At 45.2% G+C, this 21428-nt stretch overlaps 1 protein-coding gene across 1 annotated transcript in view; it reads right to left on the bottom strand.

The window, feature by feature from the left end:
• The window catches only part of FER1L5 (fer-1 like family member 5), a 57026-nt gene that overhangs the window by 22016 nt on the left and 13582 nt on the right, over positions 1-21428 (bottom strand). Inside the window, exons 10-19 of the mRNA XM_032397361.1 lie at positions 20378-20408; positions 19661-19776; positions 19306-19429; positions 18803-18855; positions 17518-17586; positions 14245-14288; positions 14070-14152; positions 13899-13993; positions 12808-12936; positions 11089-11266 (exon numbers count right to left, since the gene is read on the bottom strand). Of these exons, the coding sequence (XP_032253252.1) occupies positions 11089-11266; positions 12808-12936; positions 13899-13993; positions 14070-14152; positions 14245-14288; positions 17518-17586; positions 18803-18855; positions 19306-19429; positions 19661-19776; positions 20378-20408 (922 nt within the window). The remainder of the gene's footprint in view (positions 1-11088; positions 11267-12807; positions 12937-13898; positions 13994-14069; positions 14153-14244; positions 14289-17517; positions 17587-18802; positions 18856-19305; positions 19430-19660; positions 19777-20377; positions 20409-21428) is intronic.

The raw sequence follows: 21428 nt of genomic DNA, 5'->3' as shown, positions 1-21428 counted from the left end.
ACTCCTTCTGCTTGTGTTCTCTCTCTCTGGCAAATAAATAAAATCTTAAAAAAAAAAAAAGTACAGGGGCGCCTGGGTGGCTCAGTTGGTTAAGCATCTGCCTTCAGCTCAGGTCATGATCTCGGGGTCCTGGGATTGAGCCAAGCATGGGCTCACTACTCAGCGGGCAATCTGCTTGTCCTTCCCCTCTGCCCTTCCCCCACTCATGCGCACGCGCATGTGTGCATGCTCTCTCTCTCTCTCAAATAAATAAAACCATAAAAAAAAAGTTTACTTAAGAATGAAAAAAAATAGGGACGCCTGGGTGGCTCAGTCGGTTAAGCGGCTGCCTTCGGCCTGGGTCGTGATCCCAGGGTCCTGGGATCGAGTCCCGCATCGGGCTCCTTGCTCAGCGGGGAGCCTGCTTCTCTCTCTCTCTCCCTCTGCTTGTGCTCTCTTTGTCAAATAAATAAAATCTTTGAAAAAAAAAAAAAAAGAATGAAAAAAAATAGTGGAGACAAAATACTTAAAATACTGTGTGCCAAACGGTGGAAAATACTACGGAGAGGAATGAAGTGGGGAATAGGGATAAGGAGCTGCCAAAAATTTTAAATAGAGTGGTTACCTAAGGCCCTTCCAAGAAGATCTAGAAGAAATTATGCAGAATACAGCTCAGAGAGATGACAAATATGGAAGAGAGATTTAAAAATATGAAGAACAGAATGAGGAGTCCCACAGAGGATAGAGTGAGTTTGAGGAGGAGGTGTATAAGAGACAAGGGGAAGAAGTAATTGTCGAAGCAAAAATATCTTTTTTTAAAAAGATTTTATTTATTTATTTGACAGACAGTGAAAGCAAGAGAGATCACAGAGGGAGAGGGAGAAGGAGACTCGCCTCTGAGTGGAGAGCCTGATGCGGGACTCGATCCCAGGACCCTGGGATCATGACCTGAGCCGAAGGCAGTCGCTTAACCGACTGAGCCACCCAGGCACCCCACGAAGTGAAAATATCTTATAATTTTCTCGAATCATTGGAAGACACCAGTTTCAGGCTCTGGTACTGAGTGAATCATTAGAATGATAAATAAGCAGAGATCCAGGACTGGGGTTCTCAGATATGAACGTGCGGATACAAGATGGCAATTTTCTTCTTCTACTCTTGGATAGTACACAAAAGCAACAAGGAGGAGGAAAACAGCTCCATTTTCAGCAAAACAAGGAGACAGATATAATCTGTAGACTCAAAATACACGTAAGGACTGCCAAAAGCAACTACGATTGCTGTCCAAAGCTGAAGCAGGAAGGGGTGAAGTGTAACAGAAGTCACCTGCGGGGAAGCTTGGAGCAAGGCAGACAGCTGGGAGCACAGCTTGATGGGAGCAGAGTGCGGAAAGTGCCAGCAAAAATACGCTCCCAGAACGAACTCTGGGCACAGATGAGGAAATGTGAGCTGGCAAAACAGAGAAAAAAAGTAGAAGCAAAAACAAAAACACCCTAAAAAGGAAGACAACATAAAAAGAAGCCCAAGGGAGATTAGACCCTGCAGACAACTCAGGGAGAGGCACAGAAATAAGGATAGAAATAAGAAAAGTGACCAAAATAAAATGGAAATAGAGAGTCACAAAGGATCAGGGAAAAGCTGATGGATAAAGAAAACCAAGGAAAACTGTTAAGCCCAAAAATGGGGCCCCTAAAGTAGAAAACCTAACCATGGCACAGAATATTTAAAAATATAATTTAAGAAAACCCACATGGGAAAGAGATAGTCTTTTAAACAAATGGTGCTTGAAAAATTGAACTATTCATATACAAATTAATTCAAAATGGATCATACAGCTAAATATAAGAACTAAAACTGTAAAACTTTTTGAAGATAGGAGAAAAATATTCATGACCTTGGGTTAGGCAAAGAGATCTTAGATATAACACCATAAAAGAAAAAAAAGTTGTATTTCATCTTAATTTAAAATGTTTGCACTTCAAAGACACCATTAAGAAAATGAAAAGACGAGCCACAGACTATTTGCAAATCATATCCGATAAAATACTTGTATCCAGCATATATAAAGAACTCTTACCACCCCATAATAAGAAGACAGACAACCCAATTTAAAAACTGTGAAAAAAATTATACCACCAAATAAATTGTTAACAAAATAAAAGAAGATTCGAATCTACCCATGAAAGAGTACAACACGTGCCAGGGACAACTGACCCCAAAGGATCAACACTTCAACATATCCTGGTGAAGTTAGTAGACTTGCAAGATAAAGGATATTTGGGCAGCTGGACAGAAAGATCAAGAGATTTACAAAGAAAAAATATCAGAAAGAGATAAGGTATTGGTTATGAAACTTTACGAAGCCACGAACTTCTAGAGCAAAACATGAGAGAATTCCTTCATATATTTGGAGTGGAAAGGACCTTTCTAATTATGACTCAAAAGCCAGAAGCCACAAAAGTAGTTTGAGTACATTAAAAAAAAAAAGTCTTCATGGGAAAAAAAATCCCAAACATCATAGACAAAGATAGGAGACAAATATGGGAAATATACTTACAGCTCATATCATAAGGGCCTAATCTCCCTCAAATATGAAGTGTCCTAGAAATCAATAAGAAAATGACTAGTATCTCAAGAGAATAAAAGAGAAAATTACACAAACAGGCAATTAAAGAAAGGGAAATACAAATGACTTTTATTTTATTTTTTTTTTATTTATTTTTATTTTTTTTAAGATTTTATTTATTTATTTGACAGAGAGAGACAGCGAGAGCAGGAACACAAGCAGGGGGAGCAGGAGAGGGAGAAGCGGGCTTCCCGCCGAGCAGGGAGCCCGATGTGGGACTCGATCCCAGGACCCTGGGATCATGACCTGAGCCGAAGGCAGACGCTTAATGACTGAGCCACCCAGGCGCCCCACAAATGACTTTTAAACATACGAAAAGATACCCAACCTCATTTATAATGAGAGAAATACAAATTAAAACTACACTGAAATACCATTTTTCACTTACCAGACTGATAAAAATCCAGAAGTTTATACCAGATTTTGACGAGGCTCTCAGACGTTGCTGGTGGAGTGTTGAGTGGTACAACATTTATCAGTCAGGGTACAGCCAGAAAAAGAAAAAGACCATGGTAGATATTTGACATAGAGGGATTTAATAGAGAAAATGTGTTGAAAGGGCCAAGAGATCAAAAAAGGGAAAGTGAGGGGGCACCTGGGTGGCTCTGTCGGTTAAGCGTCCAACTGGATCTCAGCTCAGGTCTTGATCTCAGGGTCGTGAGTTCAAGCCCTGTTCTGGGTTCCATGCTGACCCTACCTAAAATAAAAAGGTGGGGTGGGGAAGTGAGCTTCCTCAGAGATTAGTAACAGGTGGAAGAAACTACTGTTTCTAGGGGCTGGGGAACAAAAGTCAGGCAGTGGTGTGACCACAGACAGGCACACCATCAGAGCTGTGCCATCGAGGTAGCTGCACAGGATGCTGGAGCCACCAAGAAGGTGACGCCCAACCAGCAGTTGCACTGCAGGGGGGCTGCTTGGCCGAGGCTGGAACCATGGAGGAGTGGCCAGCGAAAGCTGGGATCTCTGAAGGCATGTAGCTACTTCCAGAGATGCCTCCTGAATCGGTGGCAGGAAGGAGGGAGAATGAGAGGCAGAGAGGCCGAGTGAAGAGGTGGGGAGATAGAATAGAATGACAGCATCTGCCCTTTTATCAGCTGGCACGGGAAGGTGGGAAATGTAGTTTGCAGGTGTTCGGCCCTGAGATATTAAATAGAGCAAGGAAGGGCAAGAATGAACCTTGATCTAGAGCAGAGCATTCAGTCTCTCCTTGCTGGAGATGCTGAGAGCAAACAAGAAAATGATCAGCACAGGGGCGCCTGGGTGGCTCAGTCATTAAGCGTCTGCCTTCGGCTCAGGTCATGATCCCAGGGTCCTGGGATCGAGCCCCGCATCGGGCTCCCTGCTCAGTGGGAAGCCTGCTTCTCCCTCTCCCACTCCCCCTGCTTGTGTTCCCTCTCTCACTGTCTCTGTCAAATAAATAAATAAAATCTTAAAAAAAAAAAAATGATCAGCACAGAGGACAGTTTTGCAGTATCTGCCAAGATGCAAATACACTTTGACCAATTCCACTTTTTTTTTAAGACTTTATTTATTTATTTGTCAGAGAGAGAGAAGAGAGAGAGAGCAAGCACAAGCAGGGGGAACTGCAGGCAGAGGCAGAGGGAGAAGCAGGCTTCCCGCCGAGCAGGGAGCCCGATGCGGGGCTCGATCCCAGGACCCTGGGATCATGACCTGAGCCGAAGGCAGACGCTTAACCGACTGAGCCACCCAGGCGTCCCTTGACCAATTCCACTTTGAAATCACTTATGCAAGACTATATCTTGACACCATTACTTGTAATAGTAAAAGATTGGAAAAGTTTGTGTAGACTTATCAAAAGAAAAGAAGGTGTATGTGTACACACACACACACGCCCCCCTCCAAAGAATAATATAAGGGTGGCTATTTTTAGATATTGCTGCGATAAATAGATAACAGCAAGAAACTATGGCGGAGGGGCGCCTGGGTGGCTCAGTTGGTTAAGCATCTGCCTTTGGCTCAGGTCATGATCCCAGTGTTCTGGGATCGAGCCCTGCATGGGGCTCCCTGCTCAGCGGGGAGTCTGTTTCTCCCTCTCCCTCTGCCTTTCCCACTGCTCCTCGTGCTCTCTCTCTCTAAAATAAAAATAAATAAAATCTTAAAAAAAAGAAACTATGGTGGAAAATAGTTTGATGGTTCCTCAAAAAGTTAAAAATTACTATGTGATGCAGTGATTCCACTCCTAGGCATATACCACAAATAATTAAAAACAGGGACTCAAATAGGTATGTGTACACTGATGGTCATAAGCAACATTATTCACAATAGCCAAAAGGTGGAAACAACCCAAGTGTCCATCAACAGATGAACGGATATACAAAATATGATACGTACATACAATGGGATATCATTCAGCCATAAAAAGGAATGCAGTCTGACACATGCTGTCAGATGGATGAATCTTGAAAACATTATGCTAAGTAAAATAAGCCAGACACAAAGGACACATATTACATGATTCCACATATATGAGGTATAGGCAAATTCAGAGAGACAAAAAGTAGAATAGAGGATTCCAGGGGACAATGGAATTTATTGTCTAATGGGTAGAATTTCTGTTTGGGATGATGAAATCACTCTAGAAATAGAGGTGATAGTTACACAACATGGTGAATGTACTTAATTCCACTGAACTGTACATTTAAAAATGGCTAAAATGATATATTTTATGTTATGTCTATTTTGCCACAATAAAAAAATTTTAAAGATACTATGAACAATTTTATGCTGCAAATGTGAAAACTTCAATGAAATTTATAAATTCCTAGATGAGTTAAACCTACCAAAATTGACTTAAAAAAATAAATAGAAAAGCTGACTAATTAAAATAAATCCATATTTAAATCGCTGCATTAAAAAACCCACCAGGCTTATATTTAGAGGTGAGCCCTATCAAACTTTCAAGGAACAGATGATTACAGTCTTACCCAAATACTCACAGCAAGTAAAAAGAGGAAATGGTCCTCAATTTCATGAGGCTAGCATAACTTTGATATTAAAACCAAATGAGGACATTATAAGAAAGAAAATTACATGGGACGCCTGGGTGGCTCAGTCGGTTAAGCGGCTGCCTTCGGCCCAGGTCATGATCCCAGGGTCCTGGGATCAAGTCCCACATCAGGCTCCTTGCTCAGCAGGGAACCTGCTTCTCCCTCTCTCTCCATCTGCTTGTGCTCTGTCAAATAAATAAAATCTTTAAAAAAAAAAAAAAAAGAAAATTACAGATTCATCTTGTTCATACAGATGCAAAAATCCTAAACAAAATATTAGCAAACCAACTCTAGAATGTATACAAAAGTGAAAATCCAATTATACTATTGTAATTGCACTTTATATTATATGTAACAATTATATGTGAATATATGTAATATATTATCATATGTGAAGTGATTATAATATTAACTCAAGGTAGACTATGACAGGTTAAAGATCAGTATTTCAATCCCTTGAGCAACCACTACAACTAATCCACAGAAGCAGAGCCAGTAGAGGAGGCAGACTGCAATACTAAAAACAAAACGAAACACAGAAAAAAACACTGGATTAGAACAAAAGAAGACAGGAAAATTCCAGCAGGCTTTTTGTAGAAACTATCGAGCGGATGCTAAAATTCACATGAAAATGCAAAGGAACCAGAATAGCCAGAAATTGTATTATTTTGTTAAAGAACAACAAAATTGGAGGACTTACACTACCTTGATTTCAAGACTTGCTTTAGAGCTATAGTAATCAAGATGGTGTGATATCGGCATTAAAGATAGACAAACAGATCAATGGAACAGATTAGAGATTCTAGGGGCGCCTGGGTGGCTCAGTTGGTTGAGCGTCCAACTCTGGACTTCGGCTCAGGGTGGTGAGATCGAGCCCCGCACTGGGCTCTGTCCTCAGCACAGAGTCGGCCTGTCCCTCTCCCTCTGCTCCTCCCCTCCCCCTCTTAAATAAATAAAATCTTTTTCAAAAAGAGATTCTAGGGCGCCTGGGTGGCTCAGTTGTTAAGCGTCTGCCTTCGGCTCAGGTCATGATCCTGGGGTCCTGGGATCGGGCTCCCTGCTGGGCGGGAAGCCTGCTTCTCCCTCTCCTGCTCCCCCTGCTTGTGTTCTCTCTCTCTCTGTCAAATAAATAAATAAAATCTTTAAAAAAATTTTTTTTAAATTATAAAGCTTGTAGAATGAAACACAGGAGAGTATCTTTACGATCTTGGGGTAGACAGTATTTCTTGGACCAAACAATGTACTACTATAAAAGAAAAGATAATCAACAAATTTGATTTCATCAAAATTAGAATTAATTAATTAATTAATTTTTAAGTAATCTCTACACCCAATATGGGACTCAAACTCACAACCCCGAGATCAAGAGTTGCATGCTCTTGCGACTGAGCCAGCCAGGCACTCCTCAAAATTAGAATTTTTTTTTTTATTTTTTTTATTTTTAAAGATTTTATTTATTTATTTGACAGAGAGAGGCACAGAGAGAGAGGGAACAAAGTGGGGGCAGCGGGAGAGGGAGAAGCAGGCTCCCCGCAGAGCGGGGAGCCCGATGTGGGACTCGATCCCAGGACCCTGGGATCATGACCTGAGCCGAAGGCAGACGCTTAACGACTGAGCCACCCAGGCGCCCCTCAAAATTAGAATTTATTTCCTTCATCAAAATTAGAAACTTTTGATCTTCAAAAGACACTCTTTGGAAATTGAAAAGTCAAGCCACAGAGTGGAAAATATTAGCAAAACAGATTTGACAAAGGACGTGTATCCAAAATGTAAAAGAACTGGAATGCTACATAAAAAGATAAACAACTCATTGAAAGACTGGCTAAAAACTTGAGCAGCGCCTTCACTATAGAAATATATGTGAGCATGAAAAGATGCTCAGGATCACTACTGATTAGAGAAATGGAAATTAAAATTACAATTACGGACAATGTCATACTCACTAGAATGACTCAAATGAAAAAGACCAACAATACCAAAGTTGGAAAGGATGTGGGGCAAGTACCAATCTCAAACACTGCTGTGCGGGTGTAAAATGGTACAAATACTTTGGAAGATTGTTAGCTATTTCCTTTAAAACCCAAATTTTGGGGTGCCTGGGTGGCTCAGTTGGTTAAGCATCTGCCTTCAGCTCAGGTCATAATCCCAGGGTCCTGGGATCAAGCCCTGGTCGGGCTCTCTGCTCAGTGGGAGTCTGTTTCTCCCTCTCCCTGCTGCTCCCCCTGCTTGTACTCTCGCTCTCTGTGTCAAATAAATAAAAAATTAAAAAAATAAAAATAAAACCTAAATTCCACTCTGAGGTATGTACTCAAGAGAAATGCAAGCACATGTCCATAGAGAGACTTGTACAAGAAAGTTCACAGCAGCTTTATTCATAATACTCTAAAAGTTGAATCAATCTAAATGTCCATGAACAGGAGGATGGGTAAATAAACTGTCATATCCACATAATGAAGTACTATCAGAAATAAAGAGGAACAAAACACTTATCCATGAAACAACATGGGTGAATTCCTAAAACGTTCTGCTGAGCCAAAGAAGCTGTAGAAAAAGAAAGAATCATATGTCTGATTTCATTTACATGAAGTTGTAGGAAAAGCAAAACAAATCTATAGTGATAGACAACACAACAATGACTGACCCCAGGGATTGGGGAGACTGACTGAAAGGGGGCAAATGGCAGCTTTCTGGAGTGATGGAACTTTCTTCCCCTGGTGGTTACATGGGTGTATTTCCAAAATTCATCAAACTGTACACTTAAAATATGTGCATTTTATTGTTTGCAAATAAGACCTTAATAAAAAGAAATAAAAAGTTGTCATTAAGATGAAGATGAAAAGCCCCAAACTTAGGGAAGGTATTTACGATACACCCATCTAACAAAAGATCATTCCCAGAAAAAATAATATACAAGCCAGTAAGCAAAAGACAGCCAAATAGGGGCACCTGGGTGGCTCAGTCATTAAGCGACTGCCTTCTGCTCGGGTCATGATCCCAGGTTCTGGGATCTAGCCCCGCATTGGGCTCCCTGCTCTGCGGGAAGCCTGCTTCTCCCTCTCCCACTCCCCCTGCTTGTGTTCCCTCTCTCTGTCAAATAAATAAATAAATAAATCTTAAAAAAAAAAAAGAGAGCCAAATAGAATGATGGATAAAATATATTGATAGGCTTTTTTTTTTTTTTAAAGATTTTATTTATTTATTTGAGAGAGAGAGAGAGCCCATGTGAAGGTGGAGGGTCAGAGGGAAAAGCAGACTCCCCGCTGAGCAGGGAGCCCGATGCGGGACTCGATCCTGGGACTCCAGGATCATGACCTGAGCTGAAGGCAGTCGCTTTACCAACTGAGCCACCCAGGTGCCCCATATTGATAGGCTTTTTACAGATGAGAAAAAACAAAAGTTTGTAAACATATGAAAAGATGCCCAACCTCCATTTGTAATCAGGAAAATACATATCAAGATCTTATAAGATACCATCTTACATCCACCACTGGCAAAAATTAAAAGGCTGGGCAACATCAAGTACTGGTGAGAAGGAAGAGCAAAAGAAATTCTCATATTGAGCTGATGAGAGTGTAATTTGGTATAATTTCTTTTGCTTTGAATTCCTCTTTCACTTCAGGGTATATAATTTAGAAGAAGTCTTGCACTTGAGACCAGGAGACATGAACAAGAATGTTTATAACACAATTATTATAGTAGGAAAAAAAGATAAGTCCCAAGTGTCTACATACACCACATAATTGGTGCTATAATCATACAGTAGAATATATACAGAAGTGAAAATGAACTTCAGCTACAAGTACCAACATAAAAAAAAACTAATATTGAGGAAAAGATGGAAAACAGATGAATACAGACTGAAAAGTTCCATTTGTATAAAATGCAAAAAATAGTATGCTGTTTAGGGTTGCATACATTGATGGTAAAAATTAAAAAGTAAAGGAAGGGAGTAATTACCATGAGGGTCAGGACTGTGGTTATTTCTTGAGTAAATGGGTCTGGGAAGAACATAGAGGGAACTTCTAAGATGCTGACAATTTTCTATCTTTTAAGCTGGGTGGTGAGTTCTGGGGTACTCATTTTATTCGTCTTTAAACTGTATATATACATTTAATTTTTTTGTGTGTATATTTCATAATTTAAAAACAAGTAGAATGTTAGGCTAAGTGAAAGAAGCCAGACACCAAGGACCACATATTGTGAATCTACGTGTATGATAAAATATCCAGAATAGGAAACTCCACAGAGACAGAAAGTAGATTAATGGTTGCCTGAGGTTGGGAATGCAGGGGAGAAATAGAGAGTGACTGCAAGTGGGTACAGGGTTTCTTTTTGGAGTGATAAAAATGTTCTAGAATTGACCATGGTGATGGTTGTCCAATTCTGTGAATACACTAAAAACTACTGAATTACATACTTTACATGGATGAGTTGTATGGTGTGTGAATTCTATTTCAATAAAGAGCTGTTCTTAAAAATCCAGGGGAGTGGGATGCACGGAAAGGCTCTCAAGAGGCGATGAAATTAGGAAGCTGTTGAAGAGGAAGTTGAGAGCAGTGGTTCTCAAACTCTAGCATGCATCTGAATCACCTGGTGGCCTTGTGAAAAAACAGATTGCGGGCCACCATCCCCAGGTTCTCTGATTCTGTAAGGACTGAGCTGGGGCCAAGAGTCTGCATTTTTTTTTTTTTTTTTTTGAATCTGCATTTTTTTAAGAGAGAGAGCACACATGAGCAGGGGAGGGGTGGGAGAAGGGGCAGAGGGAGAGGGAGAGGGAGAGAGAGAACCTTAAGTAGGCTCCCTGCTCAGCACAGAGCCCGATGCTGGACTCCATCTCACGACCCTGAGATCATGACCTGAGCCGAAATCAAGAGTCCGACACTTAACCAACTGAGCCACCCAGATGCCCCTCAAATCTGCATTTCTAAAGGTTCCCAGGTGATGCTGATGCCCGGCCCAGGGACTGCACTTTGAGAACTGCTATTCTATACAGCCTGGTATAGGTGTTTAATAAGCATATATTGGATGAATGGATGAATGGATGGATGGGAGGTTGGTTGAGTGTTTGGGTCAGTGGATGGGTAGGAGTTGAATGGATGAAAGGGTGGATGGGTAGATTAATGGATGGATAGCAGGTGGGCAGATGAGTAGCAGAAGACGGTTGCATGGATGGATCAGGGATGGTTCAGAGTAGTAGGGAAGAAGATGGGGCTGGGGAAGTTGTAGTGTGGAATGCAGCATAGAGAAGAAGTTGGAGTGAACGCCTACTTTCAACTCTTGTCGTGGGCTCACCACCCACTAACTGTGCAATGTTTGGCAGGTGACTTCACCTCCCTGAAGCTCATTTTCCTCATGTGAGACATGTGGGTTAACAATGCCTATGAATTTCCATGAGCTAATACCCTTAAAAGGGCCAAGAGCAGAGCCTGGCATGCAGTGGATGCTCTCTACTCTTGGGTTGTATCTGACTATTACCATCATATATCACTGGGCTGTACTGTGTGGTTGAGACGAGAGGCTTGTAATTCAGGTCCATCTTGTTTCCATAGTGGCCAATGCTGACCTCGAATTGGATCAGGTCCTTAAAGTTGGGCATCATGGTACAGGAAAGGAAGATGACGCACAGCCCATACTTCTGGCGGTGATGGTGCCTCTAAAACAATAAGCCCCCACATCCCCAGTACATAAGCCAAGGGATAAACAAGGCTCTAGAGACAGGCAGGGAGCCAAAGATGAGGTGCCCTGTTTCTTTCAAAAGCCATCTTTGCTTCTCTTCAGGGCGAGCTGGACCATCTTTGAACCTGTGCCCCCTCAAAATCCTGCCTTGACTCCCGCTCAAGGGCAGTTCCTCCCAGGACCTTTATTACCTGGTCCCCTCCTCCTAGCCACCTGGGGTTCCTTTCCTTCCTGAAAGGGAGGTTTCTCCCTCCAAGGCCCTGAGGGTCAGGCTGGGCTCTGACTTGGGCCACCTCATCCCTCTCCTTTTTGCCTCAACGCCCTCCCCTGATGAGACCCGGCGTGGGCAGGGGTGTGGTGAAGGTGGCACACACACGCACATCTGCTCTGGGCCCTTCTCCAGCCGCCTCCTCCCACCCTGCCTCCCATCTGCTGGAGGTCCTCCATCTACCACGTCAGCCGATCTCATTTCTGTGGCCAACCCCTGCCCTCCTCTTGAGCTCTCCCAGTCTGTTCACTAGCCCAGGTCTGCCCTGTCATAAAAAACAACCCTCCTTCTCCCCTCTGAGCCTCTGCTGAGCCCCATCTGATCTTGTCTCCTTCCACTTTCCAGCGAAGTTTCTGTGCACTTGCTTCTATGCACAGTCTGCAACTTCTCCCTTGCACCTGGGCGGCCTGGCAACTCTCCCCTTAGGGGGCTGCCTCAGTGGTCCTCTTTGCAGACTCTTCCCCAGTCTCTTCTGCAAGCCCCTCCTCCTACTCTACCTGCCTTAGGCCGTGGCACCCTTTTACCCACCTACTCCTCCCAGGCATTTCCTTCACAACCCTGTGTTCAGATCCTGGTGTGCTGATGACACACCATCTGTCTACAGCCTCGAGGACTGATTTTCATGGATGTCTCATCAGCATATGTCAACGGTGAGATTCGTTGTCTCCCTCCCCCCAGACCTGCTCCTCCTTCAGGGAGCACGGATGCCACCCTGACCACCTTGCCACCTGAGGCAGAAAAGGGGAATCAGCTTAGAGGAGTTAGCCTCATTTCTTATGTCTTGTTGGTCTTTCGTTCTGATCATTCTGTTTCCAAAGGGTCTCTCTCTGGAACCTGCTCCCTCCTCTCTGGTTCTCCTTCCCATGACTGTATTCCCATTTTTAAAAATAAGTGGGTGGCTATTCTTAACACTGTTCCCCCTGCCCCTTCCTGCAGCAGTGGTCTTCCCCAGACTATAGGAAGAAATAAAAACTCCTTAGAAGATCATTTCTCCTTAACTAGATTGCACATTTCTTAAACAGAAACTTTATCTTGTATTTACTGGGTCCCTGACCACCCGGGATTTGGCACAGCATGAAGCCCTCACACGGCTTAGTAAAGACTCAGGCAGATTGACCAAACATTCTCAGGCACCCAGGAGCTCATTCAGCTTGCGGCCGGGGCCTCTGCAGTCAGAAACAGGACCCGCAGTAGATCTGGGGTGGGCAGAGGGGCTCTTTCTTCCTGGGTTACCTGTTTCCTGTAGTTACCTCTATACTGGTCACTTCAGAGGAGAGATCCTTCCTCTTAAAGTCTTGATGGGAAGAGACGTGGGTGAATAACTCCAGGAAGACTCGGCCTCGATAAGTTAAACCATCCTTAAGAGGGTCGGGAATATTCTAGGGTAACAGGAAGGAAAATAGTGAGAAAAGGAATGAGAGAAAAAGAGCAGATGAATCTCCCTTGACACCTCTGCAGCCGAGTTGTCTAGTGACTTCCTGCCTAGGGGTGACCACAATCCCGGGGCAGAATTCCAGACACCCAAAACATGCTGTGCCCAGAAACCTCTGGGCCCTGACCCCTTTCCATACCCCGAGGCCCATTCCTCCTCTTCATGCATTCCACTCACTAGTCAACCCCAAGTACCTGTTCCCCGCAAATGCTTCCTGCTCGTAGGGGGCTCTGATAACTACAGTGTTTGCGCTCCCAGTCTGGCCAATCAGAGCATGCCCCGCCTCCTTGAAAAGAGTGATTGGTCCAAGGGAAGTACACATGACATAAGGCAGCCAATTAGAATGCTCCCCTGGCCTTCCCTATTAGAGGCTCCGATGGCTACTTGTTCGCAGGGAGGCCTGACTGCCGTAGGAAAGAAAGCAGACCAGGCTGAAGAGCAGCAGAGCTGAGAGATGGAGTAAATGAGAGAGACTCTTGATGGCATGGAGGTCCCGGTGCCTGCAAATCAGTCCTCACTCAGAGTTTTTCCCAGCCCAGTTCCCATCTTTTAAGCCAATTGGAGTTGGCTTCCTGGCCTTTATCAATCAGTCTTTAACCGCCCAGTGCTTTCTACATTTACCTATGCTGTTTTCTGTCTCCATGTCCTTTCCACCTGCTGGAAATCTTACCCGACGTTTCATCTCAGTGCTCCTTCCTCAGTGAACGCCCAGAGCTCTCCGTTTCTTTCTCATGCCACAATACACGTCCCATATACACATAACCGTTTACACACAGGTTACATGTCCTCTACCAGCGTGGTGGACAGACACCAGGGTCGGGCCCTCCCCCGGCACTTCCCAGGCCCCAGGGCCTTTCATACGGTTGGTATTACCTCCACTGTTCCCTAGAGCTGTCATGAGAAGCTTACAGTGCCTTCTTCCTGGATCCTGAAAGGGGCCTTTTTACCCCCACGAAGAGTCAGGAAGCTGGGGCCAAAACAGGGTAGGAAGCCAGAGTACGTTCCTGCAAGAAAAGAGGGTGAGGGGGCGGGGCCAGGTGGTAGAGGGGCAGAAGGCAGGGGCTAGGGGGGAAGGCTTGCCTTCTATTTCTGCTCCGGTGGATGAGATCTGGTTGAGAAACAGGCTGACGGTCCCAATCTCATCCCCGCAACTGTTCTTGGGGCTGGAAAGAAACACATTCTGCAGGCTGAGCCGCTGGCCCAGCTCTGATTATCTCCTCCGCTGCTTGTTTTTCAGCCTCCACCCCTGGCTCACCAGTCCAAGACTCTGAACTTGATGTAGCTGGAGAGGCAGGGCAGCTGCAAGGGGAAAGCAAGAGCCACGGTGAGTGCATGCCCGGAAGGTCTGGTTCTCACAGAGACTGAGTGCAGCTGGGAAGTGCTGGGTCCGGGTCCAAGGCCTGGCTCAGTCACCAGTAAGCCATTGTCACCACAGCCAAGATAGATTTACCATGGGAGCGTATAGACCTGTGGCTGTGGGCCTCCCCACTTGCATGGGTCCCTTGCAAAGCCCTGGGAGAGTCTTACAACTGTGTCCCCTTGTTACTTTGTATTCTTATTCTTAAAATGGACCCCTAATTGCATGAGCTTCAGGACCGAGACCTGAGTCCACCCTGACCATGGGCTCAATGATTGCAGTCCTCATACAACCCTTCACTGTCACCAACCGTCTTACACAGAGGTTGTGGCTTAAAATGTCTTCTTCACGGTTAGCGGTTAACTTTTATTTTTATTTTATTTATTTATTTTTAGATTTATTTATTTGTCAGAGACAGAGCACAAGCAGAGGGAGCAGCAGGCAGAGGGAGAAGCAGGTCTCCCACTGGGCAAGGAGGAACCAGACGCGGGACTCGATCCCAGGACCCCAGGATCATGACCCAAGCCAAAGGCAAACACCTAACCGCCTGAGCCATCCAGGCACCCCAGAGGTTAACTTTTAAACAGTAGGACATCTATCCCCTCCAGAGTAAATAATAGTAGCTGCTGTTGTGGGAAGGGTTTCTGTTGTCCCCTGGCTGTGCTGAATGATCTACATGGGTCATCTGAGTGACTCCTCCCAACAACCCCATAAGCCAGGTGCTGTTATTCCAATTTCTAGACAGGAAAACTGAGGCACAGAGAAACTGAGTTCCTCAAGTTCTCTTTAAAAGCTCTCTTTAGAGTTCCTAACGACTCTGCCGCAACCCAGGGAGGGGTGTGATTGTCCCTATTTACAGATGGGGAATGAGGCCCAGAGAGGTAAAGGGACTTGTTCAGGGTCCCACAGTCAGGGGTGCAGTCACGACTGGAACCCAAGCTTCTGATTGTTATCTCCACTCTGCCACAGGGTCCCCTCAATTATGAAAACAAAAACCAATCCGTATGTAAAACAGAGCTGCTGGGGTTGAGGCCTGAGTGGGATGCAAATCCTCTCAGTTGGGGCCCCTTCTCCTCACAGCACTTCCTGAGGCATGGCTGAGAGTCCCTCCCATTCTCCATTCTACTCGTCCATTCTCCCCTTGCTGAGGAGCTGGGGGCCAGGGCAGAGTAGGGAAAGGGTTTTCCAGTTGAGCAAGTGGTTAAGAAGAAATGAGGAAAGGCCCCCTAGAAGTGGGGAGATGGGCACCGGAAGGCATCCAGGTCTTCCAATATTACAAATCCTCCACATTCACATTCATGGCTGAACCATCTTTTCATCCACCCTGTTGAGAATTCTCTTCCCCTTTCCCAGTTCCTTGTCTTGACTGCCCTCCTGTCCTGGGGCCCTTGGATTGTAAGCTGGCATACACCCATTTTCAGCAGAGCTTCCCCTGCAGCCTGCCTTGTTGGGGCCCTGACTGGCTGGCCTCAGATGCTACTGTCTCTGTAGTCACCCTGCTATTCAGAGTGAGGGTCACGTCTGCCTGCTGCATTTCCACAGGGCTAGTGACAATCAGGCTTGCATCCAAATGGCTCCAGCCTAGGAGACTGTGTTATGTGGGAAATGGGTGAGGGCCCAAGGGCTGTTTGGACATCTTTAAATGTTGGAAGGCCTCTTTCAGGGATGAAGGAGGGCCCAGCCTGTGCCACTGGTTTCTGAGCCTAAATGCAGCTGAACATTAGGGAGGACTTTCGAGGCTCTGAGCATCCACAGAGCATCTGAGGATCCTGGCCATGAGCCTCATCACAGCCAGAGACAGGTGGGAGGGATCAAAGACGGAGGATAAACTAGGCTCCCTTTAAAATCTCTTCCTAGGGCACCTGGGTGGCTCAGTTAGTTGAGCATCTGCCTTCGGCTCGGGTCATAATCCCAGGGTCCTGGGATCGAGCCCCGCATCGGGCTCCCTGCTCAGCAGGGAGCCTGCTTCTCCCTCTCCCTCTGTCTCCCGGGTTGTGCTCTCACTCTCTCTGTGTCAAATAAATAAATAAAATCTTTAAAAAAATAATTTAAAAAATAAAATCTCTTTGTACTTTAAGAGTCTATAAAATTACTCAGGAAGGTAGGGATTATGAAGAATGGGTTAAAGATGATGCCTCACCAGGAGGCAGACTAGGGAAGCTTCTAGCAAGGAAGAGGGTCCCAGGAGAGTAGAGGGGAGTTCACGAGCTGATTTTACGTCATACAAATTTAAGGTATAAGGAAAGCAAAACACCCTCTGGGTAGCCAAATAGAAGCCACACAAAGTTCTATGCACTCATACTTAATGACAGTGCTCAAGCTATCTCAGAATTTCGTACTCTTTTTCTACACACAGTTCTTAGAAGCCTGGCATGGAGTCAAAAGGCAATCAAGGCTCTCTCAGGGCTTTAAGAGGACTGGCATCCACACTCATGATAGGTGACTGAGAAGGACTGAAAAGCTCTAAAAATCAGACTACAGAATCCCACAAAGAAAAGCATCTTGGAGCCATTTAGTGTAGGAACAAATAGTCCCTACTCCATGTACCCCATATACTATGTTCCCACAATACCTCTAGGCCATTAACAAAGAGCTATAATTATCTTCAGGGCACTTCGCCTAGAAGATAAGAAAATGCATAATACAATTTAGATTTAAATGATTTTTTGGTTTTGTTTTGTAATGTAGGTGAAAGGGCATGTTTAAGTTTTTGGGAAAGTTCAGTTGTATGGCCCGCTTATTTCTTAATACTGGACAAATAAGTTTTCCGAAATCTGTCCTGGGCTTCCTTATGTTCCCTATCAGGCAGATCTCACCCCCACTCCCCGCTGCCCCCCACTGTCCCCACCCAATGCTTCTTGGCCCCTACCTTCCATCCACACCCCTAGACACTCAAACTTGCCTTCCGTTTGTGGGGCAGGGGGAGGAGGGTGGTCAAGATGGAATAGCATGGGGTGCCTGGGTGGCTCAGTCAGTTAAGCATCCCGACTCTTGATTTCAGCTCAAGTCATGATCTCAGGGTTGTGAGATCAAGCCCTGCATCAGGCTCCAGGCTCCACACTGAGTGTGGAGCCTGCCTAGGATTCCCTCCCACCCTCCCTCTCTCTCTGCCCCTCTCCCTGCGCTCTCTCTCTCTCTCAAAAAAAAAAAAAAAGGATGGAACAGCAATACCTGAATCTGGAAGGTCAGGATCTGGTTCCATATCGGGTTCTCAGTCTGGGTCAGCACATTTGTCTTGAGCTAGGAACATCCCAGAGCAGTGTCGGTGCCAGCCTGCGCCCTGCTCCCTCCACTGACCTCACCTTCCAGCCCTTTCAGCCCAGCCCACAGATGGACGCTGTCTCTGGCACAGGGCTGACCATGGGAATGGTCTAAAGACATTTTGACAACTTCTCCTCAGCTACAACTTCAGTCCTTTGTATATCTGCCCAGATCCAGATTCCCTACTATTTGTTTTTAAATCATCTTTCAATTGACTTTGTTCTTAAATAGTCTTAGGGTTATTAACTTTAGTATATGAGTGCATGTACATAGATTTTGTTGGATAAACTCTACGATCCCAACAGAAAAGTGAGCAAAAACCATGTCGACTACGGCAGTACACAATGGCATACCCCTTTCCAAAGCATCACTTGACTTCATTTTTAAACCTGGCTCTATTCTAAGCAATCGTGTCAGTGAAATCGAGGGTTGGTTGGACTGGTTGAACTTTTTAATACATACTAGAAAACCACAGAGATATTAAAATTTTTGAAAATTGTGTGCCACCTACCACCCAAGAGCATCTCACCTAGACCTGGAGCACCCAAACCACCTTCAGTGTGGTGGTTTTAAAATATGTCCACAAATCCTTTGGTACAGCTTCCTTTGAAAGGTAGACACTAATCTCCCTCCCTTTATGTGTGGATTGGATTTAATGATGCTTCTAATAGGTAGAATATGGTGGAAACAATGGTTTATGAATTCTGAGACAAATCTACTTAACTTTAACCCAGCATTCCCCAAATTTGAACATAGGATCCTTTTTTTTTGCATGGAACGTCCATCAGCACACTTTGGAAAATGCTACTCTCTATTTATGGAGGATCATGGAATGTCAGCAACTCTCTTGCTCAGAGCCTTCAATTTCTAGATGAAGAATCTCAGGCCCGAAGAAGACAGTGTTTCAGCATTGTTTGTTTGAGGGCATGTTGTTTCATTCACTATTCGTGCCCTTCATGTACATTAGGCTTTCAGTGGGCACCTGCTCTCCATGCAGGGCTCTGTGCGTGGCTCTGGGAGACAGGGTGACTGGCCACGGCCTCCACCTTCACAGACTTCCTGGTCCAGTGGGGCCACGGCCCACTGATGGGGGAACTGACATCCGGATCCGGGGGCCCTGCCCACCAACTCCAGCCTTCCCCACACACTATCTAGGTGACAATTTCTCAAACCCTCAGACCCTTTCTACACTTACCTTTTCCCCAATTAGCTCCACCTCCAACATAGGATTCACTAAGTGCTGTTTCTCTGTGAACAAGAAGTTACAAGATTTCTGAGACAGCAGCATTTTTTTTTTTAAGGGGAGGACATGTAGAGGTGAGGTGACAGAACGACTGTCACACCCCTCTGCCATCATCTGGTGTGGTACCCCCCACACCCTGGCAGACCTCCCCCATCTCCACTCTATCTCTATGTGTCATGGCCCATAATTGCAGCGAGAGTGGGAGCTGGCATAGGGAACCGGGAGTCTGCATCCAGACATCAAAGACAGGTCAGGGGCATGTGACCCATTTTAAAGAGTATCTACGGGGTCTTCATGAAACAAATCTTAGTGGATTTCAGTCTCGTCCTCTCGCTCCCACACCCTGAATCTTAGGTTCACATCAAAATGGAACAGGGAAGCCCCATGAGAATCCAGGGTGCCACTGTGTAGGGAATCTCAGGGTCACTCCCCCCCCCCACCATCCTGACTCTAACTGAGATGAAGGTCCTCTGCGCAGTAGATGAAGAACTGTAAGTAGGCGATGTTGATTGGGACCACCGTTGACTTGAAGATCTGAGTAGTGGTGTCATCAGCCCCATAGGGCAGCTTTTGATCTACCTGCAGAGACCAGAGACCCGACAGGGTAGAGTCATAGGATGGTCATGGCCATGGCCACCAGATTTGGCTTCCCGGCCTTCCACTTGGTAGTGGGGAGGGATGGACAACCCTCAAGTGACACAGCAGGCAAATAAAAGCATGTGAAGATCAGTGGCCACTCTGAGGGCCAGGGGTACCCTATGAAAGTAGCCACAGTAAGAAATGTTGTTGGGGTGTTGGGGGCAGCCTCACCAGAGCCTGGTCTCCCACACCGAGGACACAGATGGTGACTTTCAGGTAGCCTCTCACACCACTGCTGGGTTCATTCGGCTGGCAGAGGCCTAACCATTTCCTCATGAGTGTGTGACCTGAAGGGGCAGAGGGCCCATGGGAGACCGGCCTCCAGTCTCCATCCTTCTTCCCTGAAACCAGTCTTTGTTTCTGTGGGAGAGGGTTGTGGAAATGGGTCTCATATATTCTGGTTCCCATACAGTAGCAGAGGAAAATGGGAGTCACTCCTCCCAGTAAGCAAAGCTAGTACACTCAGCAGGCATCAGCCATTGCCTTTAGGAAAGAGAGAACCCTCTTCCCCATCCTGGGAACTCACAGTTGTTGTTACTCTCCTGGTCTGAGAGAGGCAAGCATTTTCCCTAACCCTAAGCTCCAACCTTAACCTGCTATGGATGTTATGGCCAGACCTCTACTCAAATGCTAGTTTCCGAATACTGGCCTCAAAAAATAGAAATTCAAACCAAGGCTGTAATACAAGTTTAGCATTTGACCCAAAGGGATGCCTTGAGTTTTGAAGAGAAAGATGTTATCATTATAAATATTATCAAATACAGAAAACAATTCATACCCTCTAATAGTCTTCCCTCGTGTGCTGAACATACAGGGACTTTGAAATATTTGGACAACTGGCCTGCTTTTTCTCAGAAGGCACACGCATTTGCAACAACTGATACCTACCTGGAGAATGGTAGATAAACCCAATATCTGTCTGAAAAGACAAGAGTAGAGTAAGGATTAGTTAGGGCCTCTGGCCAAGATGTGCAATATCAACAAACAATAGTACTGTACTGACAGTATTAGCCACCAATGCTTGAGAATTTGCCCTGCTCTAACTCCTTTACTCTTTACAACAGCCTACACGTGGTCCGTTATCACCTCCACTCTGCAGAGGAGGATACTCTGTGAGAGAAGGGCCTAAAGACTTACAACTAGTAAGTGAGGAGGTCTGGATTGGAAGGATTCTCAGCCACCACACAGCACTACCTGGCCAACACAGCGTTGACTCTTCCTTGGGTTGGGAAGGGTGTCTCCCATCCTGGGGAAGAGGCTGGTCAAGGGAGAGGCAAAGAGACTATGGGCTTTCCCTTTCCCTTGGGAGAAGGTTTCTGCCTGAGGCCTGAGGGATGTGGTACAGGACTGAAGGTGGCATGGGGCAAGGCACTGTGGTATATTCAGGTCACCCTTGTATCCCACATCTGAAGGTTCCATAGACCAGTCCCCAAATTCTGCATGTTAGGCCTACTTTAAAACTCAGTCACCCCTTTGGGTTAGGTAGGCCAAGATTTCTTAGCTACAACAACAAAAGCACAATCTATAAAAGAACAGTTTGATGAAGTGGACTCCAGTGAAATGTAAAACTTCTGTTCTTTGAAAGACACTCAAGAAAATTGAAAGACCAATCATATACTGGGAGAAAATATTTCCAAGTCATATATCTGATAAAAGGACTTGTATCCTGAATATATAAGAAAATCTCAAAACTGAGTAGTAAGAAAACGACCCAGTGAAAATGAGTAAAAGATCTGAAGATTTGTTTATTTAATTTTGAGAGAGAGAGAGAGTAGGGGGAAGGGCAGAGGGAGAGAATCTATCAAGCAGACTCCCGGCTGAGCAAGGAGCTGGATGCGGCACTCGATCCCACACCCATGAGATCATGACCTGAGTCAAAAGAGTCAGATGCTTAACGGACTGAGCCACCCAGGCGCCCCAAATGAGCAAAAGATTTGAA

Source organism: Phoca vitulina, unplaced genomic scaffold, assembly GCF_004348235.1.
Source record: "Phoca vitulina isolate PV1807 unplaced genomic scaffold, GSC_HSeal_1.0 scaffold98, whole genome shotgun sequence".
Taxonomy (NCBI): Eukaryota; Metazoa; Chordata; class Mammalia; order Carnivora; family Phocidae; genus Phoca; species Phoca vitulina.
The sequence above is the reverse complement of the archived record's forward strand: the minus strand, read 5'-3'. Positions and strand labels throughout refer to the sequence as shown.